The 16587-nt window shown below is 41.3% G+C and overlaps 1 protein-coding gene across 1 annotated transcript in view; it reads left to right on the top strand.

The window, feature by feature from the left end:
* The window catches only part of FREM3 (FRAS1 related extracellular matrix 3), an 88447-nt gene extending 71888 nt beyond the window's left edge, over nt 1-16559 (top strand). The window contains exons 17-24 of the mRNA XM_044430669.1: nt 33-225; nt 2989-3093; nt 3907-4034; nt 5290-5424; nt 7588-7714; nt 11907-12094; nt 12185-12331; nt 12698-16559. Of these exons, the coding sequence (XP_044286604.1) occupies nt 33-225; nt 2989-3093; nt 3907-4034; nt 5290-5424; nt 7588-7714; nt 11907-12094; nt 12185-12331; nt 12698-13228 (1554 nt within the window). The 3' untranslated portion in view covers nt 13229-16559. The remainder of the gene's footprint in view (nt 1-32; nt 226-2988; nt 3094-3906; nt 4035-5289; nt 5425-7587; nt 7715-11906; nt 12095-12184; nt 12332-12697) is intronic.
* The last annotated feature ends 28 nt before the right edge of the window (nt 16560-16587 follow it).

The following is a 16587-nucleotide window of genomic DNA, read 5'->3' as shown; positions in this document are numbered from 1 at the left end:
GTAGACTAACCAAATGCCACGGTCTTCTGCAGGTGTTAAATCTGGTTCAGTCGTATGTGACTCTGCGAGTGCCCCTCTTTGTCTCCTATGTCTTCCATTCGCCAGCTGCTGTTGGAGGCTGGCAGCACTTTGATTTGCAGTCTGAACTGAAGCTCACCTTTGTGTACGATACGGCCATCCTCTGGAAGGATGGCATCGGAAGCCCACCAGAAGCCGAGCTCCAAGGTGAATTTGCCAGCCTTTCTGTTTTATCTTTAATTGCCCCCAAACGCGCTACATGAAGAAGCCAGAGGGGACTAAATTGACATTCCATGTCTTCATTTAAAAAGTTTTCAAGTAGGTAGTAATAAAATACAGCTAAAATAACAAAGTTATGCTTAAAACATTAACAAAGCAATGTTATTCTGCACTATGGTGGGGATTGGCTAACACCATAGACACAGCTATAATCTCAGGGAATGGAATCTGATTTGGGGTTTCCTCATCTTCTTGTAGATGCATTAGCCATCATGGGTATAAAGGATTTCCATGTTCTCATGCCACTTCTGAACCTGCCACCTCTGGAATAACTGTGGGAGAAAGCTCTGACTGTCATATTTTGTTGAGGGTTTCCAAAGCGGAATCAGATTGACAGATGGACCAAGAGATGTTTCAGTCCCAAGGTGCTGCTGTGGGCTAATGGTTGATTGGATCTCAGGGCACTTCTTGTGTTCTTAGACCAGCCTTCCCTAACCTGATGCCCCTCCAGCTGTGTTGCACTAGAACTCCCATCATTCCCAGCCAACGGTTGTTTGGATCTATGCTCTGTAGCTAAAATTCCTCCATGCCTGACAGATGATCACTCAGTGGTGCTCTATGCTTCCTCCTCAGTCCCCTTCTCCCCCTCTTCCATGCAGGGGACTCTGCAGGAGCAATGAATGTCCCCTGAGCCATGGTGAGCCACTTAGCACTGGCTGAGGCTTGGCCTTTTTTTGGGGAAGGGGAGATTACAAAAGCTGCTGCTTAAGCCAGCCACTTCAGGGAGTCAGGTACCTGCACCTGTCCCCCTTTGCACTGAGCTGTGCTGTTCAAGTATGACAGGAAAGCTTCTTGCAAAACCCCTGGAGACTGCTTTGTGGAAAGCACCAGCTTTGGACAGTGCAATCCTCCAGTTTCTTCACAGGAGCTCTGCTGTCCAGGTGCCCCCAAGAGATAGTTAATATATTAATACCCAGCCTTTTTCCTATCAAGAAACTCAAGGTGGTGTGCATAACTCTAAGCAGCAGGGAGGCACTCTGAAACTTAGGCAAAATCCTTTGCAGGGAGGTGGGCCTGCCTCTTTGAATCTCAGGCCACATGCTCTCCTTCTGCCACTGGAGTTTCCCTCAGAGACGTCTCTCAGATTCCTGGTGCACTGTCTATTCAGGGTAAAAGGCAAAACTGAGGGGATAGTTGGGACTTCCCAGTAACCCAAAGCACCGGAATTCTGCATGAAAGTGGGACCTGAGGGGCATCCCTCAAAACACAATTTTTGCAGCTCCCACCGTGGCTTATGTGTGAACCCAGTCAGGGAGTGGACTTGAAGGATGCTCCTGAGCATCCTGTTGCATGAACCCAGGCGGAGGAGAGGGTCAGAGGACACCCTGGTAAACTGCACTGGGTTCAAGTTGCCTGCAGGTGCCAGCTGTGCCCAATTTCTGATGAGCAGTGGGGGTCCCATGCTGCTGCTTAGCTATAGAGTTGCTCAGAGCAGCAGCACTGCAGCTGACCAGTGTGGAAGCATCCCCTCCTCACTAAGTGGAAAACGAAAGATGCTTCTCTGTGCAGATGGCAGTGACAGGGAGAAGCGCCCGCAGCCAGCTCTTCCTCTACCTGAGGCAGCAACAGACAAGGGCAGCTAATCTGTCTGGGCCTCTTTCTGAGGAAGCCCAGACGAAGGCCCCCTCTGCACTCTGTCTGCAGGCACAATCACCCATTTAAACATTTTTCCCAGGACAGCCTGGGGCCTCTCCAGCCCCATGACCTCTCTCATGTCTGTCCTCACTTCTAGAATGGCACATGTAGAATCTGACTTGCTCACATGGGTTTGGCCCCCCCCTTTTTTTTTTTTTTGTGAAGAAGAAATAAAGGTGCCTTACTATGTTCTGTTTTTTAACAATTTTGGTGCTTAAGACATTTTTCAGGGTTGCATGCCCTTAAAACTACGTAACATAACTCTGACATAAGATAAATGGTGTAGAGCAGTGGTTTTCAACCACTGTTCCATGGCCCGGTGCCTGTCCATGGGGGTTTCCTGCCGGTCCACGTGGGGGCTGCTTTCCACTCGCTGTGGGCCAGCACGGGGGCTGGCCATGCCCTGCCACCTCTTCCTCGGTTGGCATCATGTTCATGGGGGCTGTGCCAGTGCCACCAGGGTGGGGGCAGGGAAGGCTTGGTGGGAGCTGGCTGGGAGCCACACTACTGGTTTTGTTCTTTTGTGCTTTTGCTTGGTTCCTGGTTGTTTTGAAGGATTTTCATTTTTGTGGTATTGTTTTTGGAAACTAATAGAAAAAATACTGTATTATGTGTACGGTGCTTTTTGTTTCTGTCTCAGAGGTCCCCAAGGTGGTTTTCCTGTTTTTGCCAGTCTCCAGCTGTGAAAAGGTTGAAAACCACTGGTGTAGAGGAGGCATCTTATATTTTTAATAGGGAAATTGCCTGAGAATAATGGCTCAGAAAACTCTCTTTTGCATGCTTGTAGTAGTGCAGAGATATTTGCTTTAGAGCAAATACTCCATAGAATTATAGTAGCATTTGGGGAGGAAAGGTGTATGGGGGAGAATTACTGCCTCATCTTTGCATGGAATGTCTCTTCTGAAACTAATCAGAGTATCCAAAAATCTATCACTTCAGACTGCTGTGAAAGAGAATCTGTTTAGAGTTTCCATCTCATATTTGAAAGTGTCACACACAGCAAACCTTTTAAATGTTTTTGAGAGAATAATATTAACCATCATTGTGTACATCTAGGCTCCCTCTACCCAACCAGCATGCAGATCAATGATGAAGGTCGGCTCGTGGTCTATTTCAGGACAGAGATTCGATTCAGGGGGCAATTTGTAATGTCTCATCCAGGTAAGACCAACATTTTTTTTTTACAGTACACTTCAGCAGTTTGTATTTTTTCTTGGTAACATAGGTTTTGGGTTTTATGTAATCAAAACAAATTTCTAAATGAATGAAAAAATGAAATGTTTCACTGCAGAAGTAATAAGGAAGTAATTAGCTGGGGACAGACTTTGGCTTCTGGAAATGGAGGGGCTTCATGACTAAGTGAACTTCCCTAAGTTTTCTGCACAAATTTGACTATAAATGTCATTAGATTCAGCCAGCATGGCCAGAGGCTATGGGAGTTAACTAAAACATCTGGAGGGAACCAGGTAGGGAGGCTGCAGTAGAGGAAATCCACTGGTTGGAAAAGGGAGATTACTTCTGGGAGATGGAGGGAGATTATTATTCAACCCATCATTCCATGCTGTTCCAGATCTTCAGAGCATGCAAGGCATTGGAGGTAGAAGTGGGAAGTGACAAAAAATACCCAGTGTGGTGTAGTGGTTAAGAGCACTGGACTGGGACTCAGGCAATCTGGGTTCTAGTCACCGCTCAGCCATGGAGCCAACTGAATGATTTGAGTCAATCACAGGCTCTCAAGTCCAATCTCCCTCACAGGGTTGTTGTTCTGGGGATAAGAGATCAGAGAAGAATGATGTAAGCTGCTTTGAGTTTGGTGTAAAGAAAAAAGCATGATATAAATATAATAAACCAATCTTCCTTTTCCCTCTCTTCCCTAGTTTCCATGTGTATGAATGAGGACTGGGCCTTCATGTTCACATGGTGCTGGTTGACACCTATTCATGCTATCTTAACATGTGGCCTTTGCTTTGGCAGGTACTTCTCTGTCATCCATGGTGATGTCTGCTGATCACCCTGATCTCACATTCACACTGAGCCTTTCTCAAAGTGAGCAAACTTTCCACCAGCCCATGCAACAATGGAAATTTGTCTCAGATTTTGCTGTGAGTGCCACTGTGCAGTATTCTGTAGCAGTGTAAAGAATGGTTCACAACTCTTATGACTGTCATTCTTGCAACTCTATGCTTGGTTAAGCTGAGAAATTGTAAGTTGCCCGAGAGCAGCACATCTGCAAGCCTGTTTTGTCAAGACTATTCAGTGTGCTTCATACATGATCAGGCTTTTGAACATTGCTCTTCCTTTTTCAAATGCAGCACAGCATCCACTAAATCCTCCTTATTCAAACCCAAATTAGTATCCACTAAAGTGCACTAACTGTGAAGAAAATTATATCCAGTGTAATGTGCCTACCACTTCTTGATGGGCTCAGAGACCAGAGGGTAACCAGTTTGGTATGGTGGCCACTAAAGATTCATATAAGATAAATTACCTGGCGCTTACTAGCTTAAATTTTTAATCAGTATTTTTAACCACAAAAACTTCCATACAGTCTTTCTGAGGATATGGAAAGGAGTGTATAGCTCTTTGGTGTAAGATATGCACATGGTGGGCATGTTGTGAGTGGAGCCACCTGGAGCTGGGGGTCAGACTAGATGGCCCGGGAGACCCCTTCTGACTCACTCTGTTTCTATGTTCTTTATGTCTTAAGCTGGAATTTATCCTTAGAAAGAATTAAATTGTTTTTCATCCTTTAGGGAATCTGGAATATAGAGTCGGATTGTTGTAAACCTTGGGCAGTACAGAAGTTAAATAAATAAACAAAATATGCTCTGTTTAGAAAATGAACAAATTCATGACTATTACTATTGTGGAAGAATTAAAAGAGCATGTGTTCAAATTAAAACTGGTGATCTGTTTTTAATGCTAGAAGGAAAGCAATGGGAGTTTTAATTAATTAAAATGTAAAATATCTGCTAGCTCTGGATAAAAACAGAAAGGGAAAAAATGCTTCAACTCCTATATCATGAATTTGTCTAATCCAAAGCATGTTTACTTGGAGTGATATCCCATAGAGTCCAGCGAGGATTCAGCATTTAAGAGATGTAGAAAGAAAAGAAGAGGTGTATGTATGCACAGGTTTATCAGCTGCAAAATAGAAACAGCCAGAGTTTGGTGCATAGTTTGCCCAGAAGCATTTGCACTGTTGCATAAAAAGGAGAGAATCCAGGTGCAGATATATTAAAAGGGTAGTATAAAGCACTATTTTGCTGAACCAATATGTCCTGTTGTCTTTTTTTAACAAAGCATTTTTAAAGGGAAAACTGTTCACATATTTTGATGTTGTGCCGCTTTTTCTAGGTACGTGACTATTCTGGTACTTACACTGTGAAACTTATCCCTTGTATTGCCGCACCCAGCCAAGAATATACCCAGCCTGTCATCTGTAGCCCACGGGAGCCAATCACCTTTGATCTAGATATCAGGTTCCAGCAGGTAAAACACTTCAGTATTTTAATGTTTTCAATGAAGAAAGTATTTTGACTGCATTTATCTGGCACATCATGTACACTCCCTTGGTAATTGAACTTAATTACTTACTCATGAACATCATCAGCACCAAGGGCAAGACTAGTTTTACATATTGCATTTTTTCACTGCCTTGGAAGAGCCAGCCATGCATATATTAAAATCCAGTAATTAGAAAACTCTGTGTGTGTGTGGAACACTTGGTCAGTCTAGACAGTTCAATTATCTGTAAAGGAGTGTCAGAGCAGAGAACAGAATCTGAACAGTACTCTGGTTTACACAGAGTACTAGTTGAGTATGAATTGTTGAATTTCACTTGGTTGTTATGTACAAACCTTGTGCTATAGTTCAACTATAGATTGTTAGCCATGAACAATTCAGAATTCCCATCATGAGAATGAAGAATTGTTTTTCTTCCTGGGTCATTTGTGAGTAACAATCACATTAGGGTTTGTGTGTAACAGCAGCCTTCAATTCAGTAACCTGTACACAGCCCCTATTCTGGGTGTTGCTATGCATGAACCAGGTCAATAGCACAAAATATAGGATGGGACTAGATGTGATACTTGAGGCTTCCTCTGAAAATTGCAGTCTTGGGCTGAGTTCTTTCCTTCCTCCCCACTGTCCATACATGATACCTTCCTGTGTTTCCCCACCATCTCTCCATATCATTGCCTATAAGGATTGGGGAAGGCTCTGAACTATAGACGGGAGAAAATTTGACACAATTCTGTTATTTTTGATAGCAGCTTGAAGTCCAGTGCTTCTCATCTCCAACTCTATATCTAGAAAGGAACAATGGCATTTAAAGAAAAAAATGCTAGTTAGTGAAAAGGATTTGCATTTCAGTAATGGATTTAGGAAATTCCATGGGTGTTCATTCTGTGGGACCCTTGTCTGCCTTTGCAAGAAACATGAAAATTGGCACAGTCACCTTGTGGCTTGTGGATTTCAAGCACACATCACTTTGCTGGGAATACAGTAGGGGAATCAGCAGAAATGGAGCAGCTGTACTGACACTCAGGAACAGGGAGAAGAGGGCAACTCCATGGCAGAGCCTTATGTAGTCCAGGTCTCGAGTCCAGCCCCTAATATTTCCAGGTAAAGGCACTGGGAAAGCAAGGGATGAAAAATGCAGTTCTGAATGATTCCTAGGCACAGTGACTGTAGAATGTCCCAGCAGCAGGCGGAATGCCTCTGAGTAGCAGCTGCTGGGCAACATGTGGGAGAGTTATTACTTACTTCCATGTCTGGCTTGTGGGTTTCCAACAGGCAGCTGTGAGAGCAGAATGGGTGAATGGTCTGATCCAGCACAGCTTTTCTTATCTTCCTAAGAAATGCTGTTTGACACCTCCGGAAGTTGCTGCTGCTCTTCCAGGACTGCAGTTCCTTACTATGAACAATCAGTCTTTCTGATTAAAATGTATCTTCCAGTAAGCCAGTTGATAGCTTTGGCTTATTTGCATAGACTCTGCTCTTGCCTGAAGAGACAGTTCTGTTGAATAGCTGTTACAATTGCATTATATTTCTACCCTGCCTTTCGTCCTCTTGCAATGAACTAATGGTAGCTTACAGGGTTATCCTCCTCTTTATTTTATACATACAAAAACCCTGTTGGGCTGAGAGTCATTGACAGGCCCAAAGTCACCCAGTGAACTTTATTTATTAGATGTACTGTATATCATGCCTTACTCTTCTTTAAAAAGAACTGAAAGTGGCTTACATCATACTCATCCTTCTGCTCTCAATCTTGTCCCCACAATAAGCCTATGAGGTAGGCTGGGCTGAGAGTCTGTGGCTGGCCCAAAGTCATCCAGTTGGTTCCATGGCATAGCTGAATGGCGGCTAGAACCACGATCCCCCACGTTCCAGCCCAATGCTCAAAGCAGCATCCCTCATTGAATAGTGATGGTCGACTTCCATGTCCCTATATTGCGTGTGGAGTGATTCACAGGACAGCTACCAAATGCCCAAGTGGCATTCTTTGGGCAGCACTCTTTGCTTTTGATTTTATCTGAAGGGGCCACGGCATGCCAAATGAAGATAAGAAAGAGCAAAAATTTAGAAAACTATTACTGGATTTCCAAAAATGAAATGAAATTCAGAAGTGATTTTTTTTCTTCTGCACAGGTCAGTGATCCTGTAGCAGCAGAATTTAATTTGAACACCCGCATGTTTCTGCTGTCCAGGAAAGACCTGTGGCTGTCTGATGGCTCCATGGAATTTGGAGAAGGAACTGATGTTGCATTCATAGAAGGTAAAGAGAGCTTCACTCTCTATATATTGCATGTAGCTATATCTTTACTGCCAGTGATGACTAAGTAGTCATTCTCTCATCACAAATGATTCCAAGCTTAGCATGGGGTAAATTATCTTCTGAACAATTCCAGAATTAGTAGGGGGAAAAACACGACCACCTGCCACATGCAACAATCACTCCTGAATTCACTGTGTAAATTGCTTGGTTACAATGAAGGTCTCAGTTGCCAATTCTTTGGTACATGCCAGTCATATCAGGACAGAATAATTCCAGCTAGGAATTGAATAATTCCTGAATTCAATAGGTTTCAAGTTCTAAAATAAGAATTCAGGGCTTGATCTGTCTCATGTGGCTGCCATCACAACAAGGGACATGTGCTTATATTGCAGAAGCATCTCCTGTTATGCTGGTTCGGGCCCAAGTGTCACCTTGCATGCACCTGTACGGAATGAGGGCCTGTTCCCACTGCCGCCTTAAATATAGAACAAACGGAGTAGAGGAAAGAGTGGAGAGGAAATGGGGTTTAGTGCAGCAGGCTGGAAGGCAATGACCTGCTCCAGCGACGCTACAGTCATTCCAAGGCATCCATCTTGATTTTACTATGCTACCCCTCCCACAGGACCTCTTGCAGAAGAGGTGCCAGCCTAACAGGTACATTGTCACATTAAAAGTGGCAAGAAAGCAAATAGTATTTAGGGAAAAATGTCTTACTAAAATGTTCGTTTTTTAAAATTGTGGACAGAATTCAGGGATTTTTCAAAGCCGATTTAAATGGTCCTTTTTGTATTTGAGCCAGCGATCCTATAACAGCAAAACTTAATTTAAATACTGATTCTTGAGTTTAAAGCTATTAATGGATTTCAGGAAAAAGAAATGATTTTTTTCCTTCTACGCAGGCCAGCAATCCTATAACAGCAGAATTTAATTTAAATACCAATTTTTGAGTTTAAAAGTGCATTCAGTGAATTGTCACTGCTGATTGAAACTTGGATTAGAAAGTTGAATTCACAGTATTTATGAATTTCTTACTCGTATCTTCAGTCGGAAAACAAATCATCTGTTAGGCCAGTACTTACTATTGCCAGTGCAACATCAAATTAAACCCCACTGACTCCTATCACTGAATTTGGGCTGCCCCCTAGTGAAGGAGAATAGCACAGCACTCACCAGCTCCTAAATGCAGTTGTTTCTCTTAAGTGCAAGGAGAAGGTTAAATGAGAAACACTGCATTTATTTACATTTATTTAGATATGCTGGAACAACAGGAATTTTATCATTAGCCTATACCATACTTGGAACTCTCATTTCAAACTGTTAGGGTTTGCTTTGTGTATACTTTGCTAAAGAGATAACTATTGGTCTACATTATACAAGTTGAGCATATTTGTTTTAATTTTTATAATTGATTCTTCTTGTCATGAAGAGGAAAAGTAGCTTGAAGCACCACTCCACTTTGATTTCTGACATTTTAATAGGCATCATTTGCATACTTTCAAGCACATCTTTATAGGCATATGGGCTAAATATATTTTTAAAACAACCATTTTTCATAATGTTAATTTTTGTACCACAAATCAAATTCTGTGTTTGGGCAATATTTGTGGGGAATCATTCCTTACATTACATTACATTACATTACACCTTTTTCCTGCAAAGAACACAAGGTGGTTTACAGAATTTCTATTTTAGCCTTCCAAAATTTCTATGTGGTAGGTAAGGCTGTGAATCAGTGACAGGCTCAAAGTCATCCAGGGTACTTGCCATCCAAGTGGTGACTTAAACCCAGGTCTTTGGTCCAGGAGGGTGGAGGCCAGGGAGTGAAGAGTGAAAAGAATGTCTTGAAATTTCTCAGCACTGAGAACAAATAATTAACATTGAAATTGAAAATGTCAATATCCAAATGTATGTTCCTGTTTTGTTAGGGGAACTCTGACATAGGCAGCAAGCACTGGGGAGGCAGTGCTGCTGTGGCCTATAGGAATTCCATCTCCCTTTCCAAGCTCCCTGCTTGTCACAAGAAACAAGGAGATTGCTGTCGATGGACAAGCTACTCTGCTGCTTAGCAGTTTCCATGCTTGAGCTGGAGGTTCTGCAGAACCTCAGCAACTTTGTTGGAAGCAGTTCGGAGCTTTATGACTGCTGTGACAACCATAGGCTGTCTTAATTTGCTGCTGGACATTCTTGAGCTAGAAAAGACCACTCAGGATTTGTGGGACTTCTTGGTAACTCCTTTGCTACTGTCAGACTACAAGGTGAGACTAGGGTTGCGGCAGGTCTTCTCCTCTAAAAGGTGGACCTGTTAGAATGGCCTGCTTCTGAAGGCTGATGGACTCCAGCAGAGTCTTACATGCCCCTGTGGAGTTCAAGCAGTTGTTTGTTTGTTGTTGTTGTTTCAATTCTGTACTGCCCCATAGCCAAACCTCTCTGAGTGGTTTGCAAAAATGTAGAGGTGGCCACATGTGCAACAATGTGGAGACAGCTACTATTCCTGAAGGAGGCTGGTTGATTCCCTGATTCAGATAGCTTGGTACGGAGCATGTTTTATCAGCTGATGCTGACATGCCATCTGCGACCTGACCTGGACAGAAAAGTCTTAGCTCAGTGATCCTGATGTAGCAGCTTCTAGACTGGAGGCTTGCAATAAACTCTAAGAAGGGCTGCCTTTGAAGACAGTTGGAAACCTGCCACTATCCCATAATACTGTAGCTAGACAGCTGATAGGACCTGAGCAAAAAAACCATATTCATTCTGATACAAGCTTAGTGTCCCCTCCTAGTATGTTTGTGAGCTCATGCTACTTTTTGATATTTAAAGCTCTACACTCCCAGGGCCCAGATAGTTGTCAGACTACCTTCTCCTGTAGTTCTCAGCCCATTCATTGAAATCAACAACTAAGCTACCCCACACCACACACACACCTTAGATACACACCTTAACATGGTGAGGGAGTTTGAGAGTGTCAGAGAAGCCGTTTGCAATGCAACTAGGAGGCCAGACTCTCACTGGTCTGGTCTTCTAGCAGAGTTATCTAAGGGAATACAGTCAAAGCTGACACACCAGGCTAAGATGTATCCACTCTCTTAAGGAGTAATGGTCATTTCAGAAGAAGAGAATTTATAGATGTAATGGTGAGGTAGGTGGATAAATGCCTGAAGGGAAGCAACAGTACTGGCAGAGAATCTTTCACAGAGAATGGCAGTCATACTCCAGCCAGCTCTGGTTATTACTGTGCAGAAGGAGGCAATGCTAAATCACTTCTGAATATTTCTTGCCTTGTAAACCCTTTGATGAAACAATCCAAACTGAAACAAGAAAGAGAATATGGGACTCCCAAGTCAGAAGGCACTCAGTCAGCTAATGGGCAAGAGGAAAGGACAAGTATAAATAGTACTGTCACTAATGATGCAACTAGATCAAAGCCAAAAGGAAGTCTAGTGGCTGACAAGCACAGAGGTGAAAGGAGTCTGACGCTGCACAACACATATAAGGGAACATGGAATGTGTGACATATGAATCAGGGCAAACTGAAAACCATAAAGCAAGAAAGGACAGTACTTGGTGTGAGCAGATTAAAGTGGACTGGAATGGGATGTTTGCAGTCAGACAAAGTATTTTACCTCAGAAATGACAAACTCAGAAGAAATGGTGTGGCTCTAATACTGAGGCAAGATGGAGCACAGATCAGGACCAACCAAACAGTATCAATCAGAATTCTTAGAAAAACTAGAAGCATAACCATCTTTCAAGTCTGTGTTCCAGCAACAGATGCTGAAGAAGAAACAGAAAACATTTAGGCAATCATCTTACATAACATTGCTCAGAAATTTAAAATCCATGTAGAGAACAGATTTACATTTTTGTACTCAATTGACAGTGTCATGATGGATCCTGTTTAGAATTCAGGGGAGTCTTTTTACAGTTTTACTTACTTTGCTTGTTTTCATGTTGTTACATTTGTTAAGCACATGGGGAATGTGATTGCATTTGAGGACATCACCAGAATTCAGTGACAGGACACCTGCTTTGTAAGCAGAAGATACCAAGTTCAGTCCCAGCATCTCCAGGCAGGGCCGGGCGAGAAACCTGGAGAGCTGCTGCTGCTAGTCACTGTCAGCAGTACTGGGGTAGATAGGTCCTAAGGTGCAGAATAGAGATGGTTTAAATAAACAATAGTGTGCTTATTTTCCAGGCTCCGAAATTTATGGCCGGATCATGGTGGATCCTGTTCAGAATTTAGGGGAGTCCTTCCTCTGTAACATTGAAAAGGTGTTTTTATGCACTGGGTCTGATGGGTATGTCCCCAAGTACAATCCGGATAACAAAGAATATGGTTGCCTAGCTGATTCTCCTTCCTTGCTGTACAGATTCAAGATTTTGGTATGTACCATAAAATACAGTTCTGATAAAAATATAAAATTTAAAATCCAGAATGTAGTAATATACCAGTGCTCGATGACTGTTCTCTAGGATAAAGCTCAACCAGATACGCAGACAACAGTGTTTGGAAATTTGGCTTTCCATGCCAAGCTAGCAGCAGATCACGTTGATGGTTACCCTTTGGTAAAGCAGCCTGGTTCTGATGGATTCAGCCTGTTGTCAACTCCACTATTCCAGGTAAATTTTGAGTTTCAAAACTGGCTTGTTTGCAAGCTTGCTTTGTTTCTAAAAAGGTATTTTTTAAACTTCTGCCTACTGTCCTCAAAAGACCAGCCCAGTTTTAAAATCAAGACTATCATGAAATTCAGATTGAAATGTTCCTTTCCTCTTACATTTTTAAGTGTTTAGTTCTGTGCAGTTCCTTTTTCATCCATTCTGCTGTTTGATAATTCAGTATGGCAGCACTATTGTCTATTGTCCATATTGTTTTGGGAAATCCAAATTATCCTTGGGAAATAGTCATATTTGAAACCTTGACTCCCAGAGATACTGCGACTCACACAGGAATTTGTTTAGTGGTTTCTTGTGTTTTTCATCTAACAGGTCGCAGCAGGTCGAGAGTGGTACATCCATGCTATTTACATGGTTCGTTCACGTGAGAATGCCCACAGGGGCCTAGGAAAGAGGAGTCTTGAGTACTACCAAGTTTTATCTTCATTAAATGGAATCCCTAATGCTACCCATTTGGAGCGTACTCGGAGAGCTATCACAGATACTCCAGCTCTTGCACAAGATATTGGTGCAGATAAGAATAGAGGTACCAACATTCAGCATATAGCTCTTGACCGGTCTAACAAAATTATTATCAAGCAAAAAGATCGCTCTGTAGCTGGTAAACCTTATGAGAAGCCAAGTTTGGAAATAACTGGAAGTGATGTGGAAGAAAGGATTGTACCCATTGTTGGAGGTGCAGCAGGGCTGCTGCTTCTGATCTGTACTGTTTTGATTGTTGCCTTCCTTCTGAAGCGGAAAGGACATTCTGCTGGTGGGAAAACAAAGTCATGCATCAACTATTCCAACACTAAGGAAACTGTCACCACACAGCACAGCAGCAGCGACAGCTCTGAAGTCTAAATGCATTACAGAGGTGAGGGTTATCCTTTGAAGATTGTTCATTTCGTCAATGTAAACCGCAGTATTTGGTGGCTGTTTTCATGCAGACTTGGAACTGGCCACTGCAGTTTTAATGCTAGGTTGTTTCTGATTCCAGCATATGAAAAGTGTGGCAAATAAGATGAAGTGTATAGAAGTATGAGTGACTTATTTATAACTTTTCCTATCCCTAGAACACAGGATAAACTCCCAGAATAGAATGCTCATTAAACCTAGCATTTTTTCCAAATGGTGCTCAAATATTAGCAGCTATAAATGTGCCTTATCTACAATCATGAAAGCCTGGTGCTCTTCAAAGGGATATTGATTTCCTTCTCGTTCAACTTGTACAGTGTTTAGAGTTATATACCCTTCTTTTACATAGAAAGGTGGGGGTGGGATTGAGAAGGGTTCAGATTTTAACTAGATTGAGTAGAGGTAAAGTATCTGTAATTAAATCTCCAAGTAGAATTGTTCTGTCTGTGTGGATGAGAGAAATACTGCATTGGAAAAAAACTATGCTTATTTAAAAATGGTATTTCTTGAGCGTTTTAATCTACAGGTATTATAAATATACCTTAATATGAGATCCTAAAGCTGAGGTGTATTTAATACTGTATTGTGCCTTTCACGATAAACCTAAGTCATTATTATAAGATGGCCCTTCCTTTTGTCTGCCTCAAGTTTGTGAAGTGTCAGTTACTGCTATTCCAGATTGGTTAAAGGAGCTTGACAAATATTCTTAAGATACTGTGCATAATTTAAGACATTAACTTCCTGTGATTTCTTTCCTGGTCCATTGACCATTCAGTTAGTACAAAACAATTGTTGTCTAGCAGCAACCATATTCAAGTTCAAGATCTATATCCATATTCAAGATCTATGCTAATCAAGCTGTTTCGCTGATGTAGCTGTTTATACAGAAAAAAAAAATACAGAACATTTGTTTTACATGCAGTTTTTGTAATTTCCCATCTCTTACTGTTTCTACCTAGCAGTCTAAAATATGTTTTGGATTATAACAAAATTATTTCTTCTCACAGAAATATCAAATTAACTGTTTTAGCAGAATTGTATGCAGTTTACTCAGTCTCTGATTTCAGTGGGACTTACTTCTTAGTATGGCAGCTTAGTCATTAACTGGTTATAGAATAAGCTTTGGAAAACCTTTTGACCATCAGATACAGGTATCCCTGATTGGACAATGCAAAGTTTTTGTATGTTAAAGTTTTTTAATAGAATTGCCAGGCATAATCTTAGAAAAATCATTTCCCTCCTCTGACATGAGAAAACACCTTTATATTATCACAGAGATACCAAACTACTATCTATATGAATTAAAATTCAGGCAATTTGACAAATTCAACTTGATTTTTAATTTAATCAACTGAAAGCCCTGATTAATGTTCATAGTTACTGCTGGATTTAAAAATCTGTGTGTGGCAATGAAAAGGGACAGTTGCTTAGTCCTGTCAATTAAAAAAATCTACCTGCTGCTAGCCAGAAAGAGGGACACTCACTATGGCGGACTACTAGCTAGTCCCTGAAGTTGCAAGCCCACAACTATTTTACTGTGGGAACTATACTCACATTTTAGTAATTTGTAAGTATATTATTTATCTACAAAACTGCGGCAAGCCTTCTGTTAGCAACAAGCAGAGAAGGGGCAGTAGGTGTTGAGGACTGGCTTACTTTTGTTCTGTACTCCTAGACAGAATATCCCTTGTCGAATATTACATATACATAAGTCTGCAGCTGCTTTTACTTACAAGGGTGTGGTGTTGCTACCAGGTTAAGGCTGCAATTCTGTATCAACTCACCTGGGAGTAAGCCCCATGCAACTCAGCAAGACTTTCTTTCAAGTAAATGTGCATGATGTGCATTTTAAAGAAAAGTTCTGCCCAGACTAGGATACTCCTACTCCCATAGTGCCATAGAACACGAGGCCTTTTAATCCAGTGAGCTTTACCAACCAAGTTCATGTATTAGTAATCTTTTTGTAGTAGCTGAAGACATAAAAGGGTCTAAATACAAGCATTCCTTTATTACCTCTCCTAATGTGTGATCCTTTCCTTGTTAAAGAGCTGTTTCCTGCAGTTTATGGAATGCGAGGTGCCGTAAAACATACTTTATACATTGCTGTATATTTCTGCAATAGGCTAATGTCATTTGTTTCACAATACAAGCAAAGGAAGTTGAAAGCACAAGTTGAGCACTGAAATGTTATCTTTGAAATGTACTGTACTATACTGATCATGTTCTATGATAATTGTGACCTTGTAGTTTGTGATATTGCCAAAACATGTTGAGAGTTATTTTATAAAACTGTTCTCTTTCATACTTATCTGCACTTTTTCATTAGATTCCAGACACCATGTTTTAGGGATGAATAGTAACCTTGTCACTACAAGCCAAAAGTAAGAGTGTATATTTTTACTTGCATATTGTCAAATGTGGACAAATTAAAGTTGAGATACCTGTCTATAAATGGTGATTAAGTAACCCATGACGCATATAACTGTTACTGAGGAAAAAGCTTAAACAAAATTTAGCACTCATTACTAGATCATGGGGATCCTGCCTTTGAGATGATTTTATGCTGGCTTGGTTTCTTTGACATATTTTTATGGCCAATATAGTTTAACAAGTAGTGCCAGTAAACCTGGAGTCTGCGCTGTCTGTGCCACAATCCACAATAGTAACCATGTTATGGATGCTAAGCATTTGGTAGAGGATTATTTCCCAACAGGAAAAGTGTGAAGTAGGCAAGTGTGCTTCACTGGAGCAGAATTGAGTGGCCAAGAATGCTTATCACAAAATGTGAAATGCATTAGCAGCAAGAGTCAGTGACTACGTTGGGCTATATTAAACACAGTTGTTCTGTGAATGAGGCACAGGCTTATGCAGTCTAACACCCATTCTAAGTAAAAAGCGTTCTAAGCAAAAAGCACCCTTTTGCTTAGAACGCTTCAGCATTTCATCAAGTTGGAGTGAAAATGGTTTAATAAAGTGAGTAAGGCTCATGAAGTAAGGTCAAAACTGCAGTTTTCCAATGTTGCTAAATGTCATTAGTTTAAAAGGGATGCAGATTTTTCTAAACTGACAGCTAAACCAGAGATAGGAACAGTGAGCATGCCCAGGTTCATTCATAATGATAAATCAGAGATTATTTTATGTCCCTATACAACCAAGGTATATAATCCCAAAGAACTAAGCCTGCTTCTGAGTGTGGTTATAAAAGAAGCAGATATCAATCCTTGTACTGTTTCCACTGTAGAGCCATCAATTTTCTACAATACATATGCAACTTTACAGTTCAGACCACTGTATAAAACTGCCCA

The sequence above is a fragment of the Varanus komodoensis genome, unplaced genomic scaffold, assembly GCF_004798865.1.
Source record: "Varanus komodoensis strain SLA01 unplaced genomic scaffold, ASM479886v1 scaffold21, whole genome shotgun sequence".
Lineage (NCBI taxonomy): Eukaryota > Metazoa > Chordata > Lepidosauria > Squamata > Varanidae > Varanus > Varanus komodoensis.
This window is presented reverse-complemented; position numbering and strand designations above follow the sequence as displayed.